The sequence below is a fragment of the Carlito syrichta genome, unplaced genomic scaffold (assembly GCF_000164805.1).
Source record: "Carlito syrichta isolate Samal-C Ts95f unplaced genomic scaffold, Tarsius_syrichta-2.0.1 Scaffold316489, whole genome shotgun sequence".
Taxonomy (NCBI): domain Eukaryota; kingdom Metazoa; phylum Chordata; class Mammalia; order Primates; family Tarsiidae; genus Carlito; species Carlito syrichta.
In genome coordinates, this window is record NW_007260585.1 from 90,363 (window position 1) to 99,365 (window position 9,003).

The 9,003-nt window shown below is 49.7% G+C and overlaps 1 protein-coding gene across 1 annotated transcript in view; it reads right to left on the minus strand.

Moving 5' to 3' along the window:
- Window positions 1-9,003, minus strand: part of LOC103277142 (myoferlin-like) — a gene marked incomplete at its 3' end in the record, with an annotated part of 99,453 nt that overhangs the window by 89,592 nt on the left and 858 nt on the right. The window contains exons 2-3 of the mRNA XM_021707298.1: window positions 7,669-7,802; window positions 5,255-5,346 (exon numbers count right to left, since the gene is read on the minus strand). Of these exons, the coding sequence (XP_021562973.1) occupies window positions 5,255-5,346; window positions 7,669-7,802 (226 nt within the window). The remainder of the gene's footprint in view (window positions 1-5,254; window positions 5,347-7,668; window positions 7,803-9,003) is intronic.

The following is a 9,003-nucleotide window of genomic DNA, read 5'->3' on the forward strand; positions in this document are numbered from 1 at the left end:
CTCATCTCTACAATAAATCAAAAAAATCAGCCGGGCGTGGTGGCGCATGCCTGTAATTCCGGCTACTCGGAAGGGTGAGGCAGAAGAATCGCCGGAGCCCAGCAGGTCGAGGCTGCGGTGGCCGGATAGTGGTCACTGCACTCCAGTCTGCGTGACAGAGTGAGACTCCGACTCAAAAAAGAAAAAAAAGCTGGGGTCCAAATGCACAAACATTTTGAACAAATATACAGCTTATTCCCAGATCATGAAAGAAACTCTTTTTGGCCGGGCTCAGTGGCTCAGCCTGTCATCCCGGCACATTGGGCGAGTGGATTGCCTGAGCCTGCAAGTTCAAGACCAGCCCCGGGCAACTTAGCGAGACCTCGTCTCTACAATAAATCAAAAAAATTAGGCGGGCGTGGTAGCGCACACCTATAGTTCTGGCTACTTGGAAGGCCGAGGCGGAAGGATTACTGGAGCCCAGCGGGTTGACGCTGGGGTGGCCGCGAGTGTGCCACTGCACTCCAGTCTGGACGACAAAGTGAGACTCCAACTCAAAAAAAAAAGGAACTCTTTTCTTCTGAAATGTACGGTAATGTGAACAGGGACTGTGCATTGCTTAGTGGGTGGAAACTTAGCAAAAGTTTATGATCCCGGATGAGGACAGGAGGCACACTGATTATTCAGTAGGAGCAGGGTGGCGAAGGGACATTAGTGTCATGCACTGTTCATTATAGAGCTGATGCAAGTGGCCTTCCCCTGCAAGACAGTAGGTAACTAGGCAGCAAAAAATCTACAGGACAAGGAACTAATTTCCCATTCAAAACACCTCTTCCACCGGGTGCAGTGACTCATACCTGTCATCCCAGCACTTTGGGAGGCTGAGGCAAGGGGATTACCTGAGCCCAGGGGTTTGAGACCAGCCTGGGCAACTTGGCGAGACCTCATCTCTACAATAAATCAAAAAATTAGCCGGGCGTGGTGGCGCGTGCCTGGGGTTCCAGCTACTTGGAAGACTGAGGCGGAAGGATCGCCTGAGCCCAGCAGGTCGACGTCCGGGTGACCGTGAGCATGCTACTGCACTCTAGCCTGGGCGACAGCGAGAATCTGACTCAAAAAAAAAAAAAAGAAAGAGAAAGAAAAATCCTCTGATGACACCGCCATCCAGCCTAAGACTCCCCCCACTCTGTTTACTCCTCCGTGAGTCCAAAAGCCAGTATTTCTGGGAAGTGAACACAGTTGTTAACAGCTGTGACACCTTCACTTAGATGCATTTCTCAGAAAGCACCGGAAGCGCAGGACCTTGAAGGACTGGGAGCCACAGGACAGGTAAGTTTAGTTCAGGAAAGAACTGGCAGAGGGTGCAGGGTGTGGCTCAGAGGGCAGGCACAAGCTGGTACCTCAGTGGGAGACAGGGCACCTGAAGACACTGGGTGCCTGGGAAGAATCGGAGGGAGTAAGAAGGGAAACAGAGGGAAAGATTGAAAGAATCATGAAGACCCGCTTCATACTCGGCCTGGAATTTACTTTGTGTGTTCTATCTAAAAAGTCCCCTATTATCATAATATCATAGTCAACACGTGCTTAGCGGACACATATGCTCAGAACACCAAGTGCAACGTATTTCAGCAAGCCTCATGGAATCCCAGACTTCAGACGATCCTCTTGTCACAGGACCCATCATATCTTCTTTGTTCAATCATGGATAATGCCACAGGTTCAGAAAAACATAAGAAACTTCCAGATAGACTGTACACCAGCTTTGTCTCCAGGAAAGCACACAAACACCCGAAAAGAATGCCAGGGTGAGGCCAGGCTCGGTGGCTGCCTGTAATCCCGCGCCTTTGGGAGGCTGAGGTGAGTGGATTGCCTGAGTTCGAGACCCACCTGGGCAACTTGGCGAGACCTCATCTCTATAACAAATCAAAAAATTAGCCGGACGTGGTAGCGCGCGCCTGTAGTTCCAGCTACTTGGAAGGCTGAGCGGAAGGATCGCAGGAGCCCAGCGGGTGGAGGCTGCGGTGGTCGGGAGCGGCCACTGCACTCCAGTCTGGGCGACAGAGTGAGACTTCAACTCAAAAAAAAAAAAAAAAAAAAAAAAAGAATGCCGGGGTGGCCTGTCCTCTCCCCACCACTTGCTGCCATTCGAGGGCCCCACTGTGTTTTCAACAGGTGTCAAATAAATATACAGGCCGGGTGCGGTGGCTCACACCTGTAATCTCAGCACTTTGGGAGATGGAGGTGGGAGGATAGCTTGAGCCCAGGAGTTCAAGACCAGCCGAGGCAATGTAGCGAGAACTCATCTTTACCAAAAAGCAAAAAATTAGCTGGGCAAGTTGGCGTGTGCCTGTTGTTCCAGCTACTTGGAAGGCTGAGGTGGAGATCACCTGAACCCAGCAGGTTGAGGCTGCAGTGGCTGTGAGCGTGCCACTGCAGTCCAGCCTGGGCGACAGACTGAGACTCTGATTCATAAAAAAAAAATAAATAAATTTCACCCGCTTCTTTATATTTTTGTTAATGTGACTGCTGGAGAATTTTCACCTGCACATGCACCCTGCGCTGCTTTCCTGCTGGAGAGGTCCGGTCTGGAATATAAACAGTGGGAACATTTGCAGAACAAGGAGAACCGGTTATTAGGAACGTATAGGGGCCTAGTGTGAGGCTTTGCCACTCGCTTCCCCAGAACTGTGGAATGTGGGAAATAAAACTGACTTCTGGGAGTTGGGGTGGGGAACAGACAGTCACCTCACGGTTCCCAGCTGAGATATGCAACAGAACCTTCAAAAGCTAGCATCGTTTTCAGTCCAACACAGTGGGAGTCTCACTCCGTCACCCAGGCTGGAGGGCAGTGGCATGCTCCTGGCCACCACAGCCTCGACCTGCTGGACTCAGGCGATCCTTCCGCCTCAGCCTGCCAAGTAGCTAGAACTACAGGCACACGCCACCATGTCCGGCTAATTTTTTGATTAACTGTAGAGATGGGGGGGGGTCTCATCAAGTTGCCTAGGCTGGTTTCGAACCCGTGGGCTCAGGTAATCCTCTCACCTCGGCCTCCCAAAGTGCTGGGATTATAGGCGTGAGCCATGGCGCCTGGCCTCAAAATGTACTGATATAGTTTTTAAAAATGCACGAGTCAGCTGGGCTTGGTGGCTCAGCCTGTACTCCCGCGCCTTTGGGAGGCTGAGGTGAGTGGATTGCCTGAGCCCGCGGGTTCGAGACCCGCCTGGGCAGCGAGACCTCATCTCTACAATAAATCAAAAAATCAGCCGGGCGTGGTAGCGCGCGCCTGTAATTCCGGCTACTCGGAAGGCTGAGGCGGAAGGATCGCCGGAGCCCAGCAGGTCGAGGCTGCGGTAGCCGGGAGCGGACACTGCAGTCCAGTCTGGGCGACAGAGTGAGACTCCAACTCAAAAAAAAAAAAAATGCACGAGTCACAGGGGGTATGGCTCTGCAGTGGAGCACAGGAGAAAAGGATGTCATTGAAGGTCTGTCCCGGAAATAGATGTCTGTCCAGGCTCTCTTACTCTGGCGTCATTAAGCAGAAGACCCCAGTGGCTGTAGTGACCATCTAATTTACTGTCCAAACCAAGCCACTTGGTTTGACAGCAAAAGGGGCATTCTTAGTCATTGTGCTTGGGTCAAGACTGTCCCACGAAATCAGGGCATCTGGTCACCCTACCTCAACTGATCCTAACTGACCACTTTCATTGCAGCTCTCTGATGATACCAGACGGGCCTGGGCTAAGCTATACATTTGTAAATGCACTAACGTTACTGAAAGCTGGAAGGCTTCCTACAATTGTCGTGGGCATTACATATTAGGCTTCATATATATTTGTTGTTGCCGTTTATAAGAGATGGGGTCTTGCTATGTTGCCCAGGCTGGTCTCAAACTCCTGCGCTTAAGTGATCCTTCTACCTTGGCCTCCCAAAGGGCTGGGATGACGGGCATGAACCACCACTCCTGGGCTTCTTTTCCATCCCAAGCCTGTTATTACTTTAATAGTACATTGTATGAACAATAGTATCTTACAGTCAAGGATGCAGAGTGATTTGGCTTCCCAAGTGGTATGACTTGAAGGAAAATGCACAGACCAGAGTGTTAGAGATGCCCTCCACCAGGCAAGTGATTTCCCAGAAGACAGCCCTCAGTGTCACCCTGGGCACCCCCATGACCCTTCCCCATTTGAAACTGAAAAATTCAGTAAGATGAGGAGTCTGGTTTAGGTCTGTTGAGATTAAAAGGTGAAGCCAGGTGCGGTGGCTCACACCTATAACCCCAGCACTTTGGGAGGCCGGGGCAAGAGGATTGCTTGAGCCCAGGAGTTCGATACCAGCCTAGGCAACAGAGTGAGACCTCGCCTTTTTAAAATCAGAAAATTAGCCAGGTGTAGTGGAGCACACCGATAGTCCCAGGCAGGAGGATCACCTGAGCCCAGGAAGTTGAGGCTGCAGTGAGCTGTGATCATGCCACTGTATTCCAGCCTGGGCAACAGAGTAAGATCCCTGGACTCAAGAAAAGAAAAAAAAAAAAAAGGCGAATGAGGTATTAAAATGGAAGTGCGTAGCCGGGCTCGGTGGCTCAGCCTGTAATCCCGCGCCTTTGGGAGGCTGAAGTGAGTGGATGGCCTGAGCCCACGGGTTCGAGAACCCCGCCTGGGCAGCAAGACCTCATCTCTACAATAAATAAAAAAATCAGCTGGGCGTGGTAGCGCATGCCTGTAATTCCGGCTACTCGGAAGGTTGAGGCGGAAGGATCGCCGGAGCCCAGCAGGCGAGGCTGCGGTGTCCGGGAGTGGCCACTGCACTCCAGTCTGGGCGACAGAGTGAGACTCCAACTCAAAAAAATAAATAAATAAAATAAAATAAAATGGAAGTGCGGCTGGAAGTCAAATTTGGATGAGATTTGTATGGGCCACCAACAATTAAAAGAAGAAATGACATGGGTTGTGTCCAGAATAGCTACAGGTCAGATAAACAACTGGAAGTGCAATTAACAGAGAAGTTGCAGGAGTGTAAAGCGGTTTCACCATAAGTGCCAAAAGGGATAGACTAGTGATGGCTGGGTGCTTGCAGCATTTTTGGAACAAGGCAGTCACTGGAAAAAGTGGTTAGTCACATCTGACGTTGGCTCAGAAGGCAGCGGGGACACAGAATTAAAGCATAGTTATATTAGAAGTATTATAATGTGTCATCAAAGGTGTGTTTCTTCAACAGCATAAATGATACTAAGACAGTAATACATAAATGGGAAAAACAGTCGAGAGCAACTTACTTATTTTGTCCAATTGTCTCAAAATCTTTCACCACAATCCCAAGGGAAGATGAGAAGTCCAGCGGTATACCCCTCAGGTCAAACTCCAAAATCTGTGGACATGAAGGTTATGGAAACGAGAAGTCTGTTAAATGGGCAGGAATATAACAAATCACACCAGCACCGCACGTCAGCTCGTTCATTATTTTCACCAGTGACAACCTTTGGATGTTTGTGGTCAGAAATGGTTACATTCAGTTGGGTGCGGAGGTTCAGCCTATAATCCCAGCACTTTGGGAGCCCCAGGCAAGAGGATTGCCTGAACTGGGGAGTTTGAGACCAGCCTGGGCAACTTGTTGAGACCTCGTCTCTACTGTAAATCAAAAAATCAGCCGGGCATGGTACACGTGCCTGTAGTTCCAGCTACTTGGAAGGCTGAGGCGGAAGGATCGCCGGAGCCCAGCAGGTTGGAGATGGGGTGGCCGTGAGCATGCCACTCACTCCAGCCTGGGCGATGGAGTGAGACTCTGACTCAAAAAAAGAAAAAGAAAAAGAAAAATACAATAGGGCTGACCATCAACTTAAAAAAAAAATCAGTCAGAGTTTCATGCACGATTGGGTGGTTGTTACAACAACAACAGCCAAAAAAAAAGCAATCAGAGTAGGAAAATCCTACTCAGTGAGAAGAATTAAATGTCTTACGTAGCCATGAAGATATTAAACACCAAACTACTTATAAAATAAAGTTGGCAGGCACAGTGGTTCATGCCCGTAATCCCAGTGCTTTGGGAGGCCGAGATTGCTTGAGCCCAGGAGTTTGAGACCAACCTGGACAACGTAGCGAAACCTCATTTCTACAAAACATCAAAAAATTAGGTGGGCATGGTGGCACGCGCCTATAGTCCTAGCTACTCAGGAGGCTGAGATGGGAGAATCACTTGAGCCCAGAAAGTCGAGGCTGTGGTGAGCCACAATTGTGCCACTGCACTTCAGCCTGGGGGACAAAAAGAGACCATGACTCAAATAAAAAAAAAAAGAAAAAGAAAAAGAAAAAGATTTAAAGTCAACAGTGTGGGGAGGTAATTATATTACATCCCTTTGATAGAATATCACACAATCATTAATAACGCTTTTGAACTGAATGATATGGGTATATGTTCAGGATATAACAGTAAGAAAAAGTAAGCTGGGTGCGGTGGCTTACACCTGTCATCCTGGCACTTTGGGAGGCTGAGGGGAGACGATTGCCTGAGCGCAGGGGTTCAAGACCAGCCTGGGCAACTTGGTGAGAACTTGTCTCTACAATAAATCAAAAAATAAACTGGGCGTGGTAGCACACGCCTGTGGTTCCAGCTACTTGGAAGGCTGAGGTGGAAAGATCGCCTGAGCCCAGCAGGTCAAGGCTGTAGTGGCCGTGAGCATGCCACTGCATTCCAGCCTGGGCGGCAGAGTGAGACTCCGACTCAAAAACAAAAGAAAAAGAAAAAGTAGGAGAAGACGTTGTATTTGGTAGTCCGTCATATTTTATTAAATATACTTACTCAATGAACATGCATTGCAGATGTGAATTTCTGATGCATTACAGATGTGAATAGTACTTGCTTCTAGAGAATGGGGCCAAAGTTAATGTGTTGATGCATTTCTGTGTTAAGTATCCTGGACATTGTGTCTATCAACAACAACAACAACAAAAACCAATCCGTGCCATTTCCCAGCCACAGAGCATCACGTAAGACACTCTTTTTTTTTTTTGAGTTAGAGTCTCACTCTGTCGCCCAGGCTGGAGTGCAGTGGCCGCTCCCGGCCACCGCAGCCTCGACCTGCTGGGCTCCAGCACTCCTTCTGCCTCAGCCTTCCAAGTAGCTGGAACTACAGGCGTACGCCACCATGCCCGGCTAATTTTTGATTTATTGTAGAGCTGAGGTGTCACCAAGTTGCCCAGGCGGTTCTCGAACCCGCGGGCTCAGGCAATCCACTCACCTCAGCCTCCCAAAGCGCTGGAATTATAGACAGAGGCACTGAGCCCGGCTGAGACACTCTTAACTAGTCACATGCAGACATGTTTTTCATTGCCAAGTTTTCCTTCCAAGTTCCGGAGATGATCGCACCCTCTTCTTGCTTACAGCTGTGCCCCAGCTACGCTACATACGAGGACCAAGGTCACACAGCAAGCTCCTGGCCGTGCCAGGCGAGAGCTCATCCCTCCACCCCCGCCCCCCAGGCTTCCCTCCCGCACCACGCCAGTGCAGGAGATGGCCACCGACGGTCACTCTCCAGGCACTGCTCTGCTCCCTTGGGGAACATTAAGGGAGACGGGGGTGGGAGGGGAATGTAGAGATTCTCCTTCCAAAGGGAAGAGCTAACCTCTATCCCCAAGATGGGACCCTCTGATATAGCTTATCCACTGAGACAAAGGCGTAGAAACATGAAGTCACCTCATTCCAGACAGGGTGGAGCTCGTTATCCACTTTCTTTGTTTTCTTTTTCTCATCTGCAAAATAATAATAATAATAGGATAAAATAAGAGAGGGCAATCCATGAGAAATTATGAAAGCGCACGTGCCAGTCACTTACCCATTCAAACAGCATGGCCCAAAGGCCTACGATGAGCTCACACTTTCCGTTCTTCCTTCCGCCTAGGCTAGGGACTGTCTGAATAGAAACTTCCCACAACGGAGTGTCCCAGAGCATTGTCCTGTCCCAGGTCTACAAGGAGTTAAGGGGTGAGGGACTCAAAGCCAGGGAAATGCTGTGATGCTCCGCCCCTCTCTCCCCAGGGCCACCTGGGGTCTTTGTGTCCTCTCTTGCTGCAGAAGGAAGCCAACGAAGCTGACCTTTGGGGGGCTGGCAGTGTCATTTTACAGATGGGGATACTGAGGCTCAAAGAGTTGCGAAATGTGTCTGAGCTCACCCTGGCAGCCGTGCCTTGATTCAGACCTGGGATTTCAGCTCTGAAGCCGATGCTGCCTCTGACTGTGATAAGACCCAACCCGGGAGGAAAGATGCCGCTGGGCCAGGAACGGTGGCTCACTCCTGTAATACCAGCACTTTGGGAGGCCAAGGTGAGAGGATTGCCTGAGCTCAGGGGTTCGAGACCAGCCTGGGCAACATGGTGAGACTTCGTCTCTACAATAAATCAAAAAATAAGTGGGGTGTGGTAGAGCGCACCTGTAGTTCCAGTTACTTGGAAGGCTGAGGTGGAAGGATCGTCTGAACCGAGCAGGTCGAGGCTGTGGTGGCCGTGTGCGTGCCACTGCACTCCAGCCTGGGCGACAGAGTGAGACTCCGACTCAATAAATAAATAAATAAATAAATAAATAAATAAAGGATGCGGCTGGGCTCCCTGCCACAGGCCTCAGTACAAGGTACTTGTACACCAGCAGCACTTTCCAGGACCAGCGGGGAATTCAGGGGTTCCTTTACTACAGGGGCCACCTTCCCTGAAAACACGGGTCTGTCTTCTCTGGGTCTGACCCTCTGGACAGTGCACTTGCCTCGATATGTACACAAGTAAATCCAGACAATACTTCAAGTTCTCAGAGCAAAGTTCAAAGGGCAGAAGCTTCTTTTGGTCCCAAAGTTCCCAAACACCCAAAGAAAAGCTCATCTTTGAATACAAAATGCTTTGTAAGCATTATCTAATCTCCTTAAAAACCCTGGAAGGTATATATTACTATTTTCTTTTTCTTTTTTTTGAGTTAGAGTCTCACTCTGTCACCCAGGCTGGAGTGCAGTGGCATGCTCATGGCCACCACAGCCTCGACCTGCTG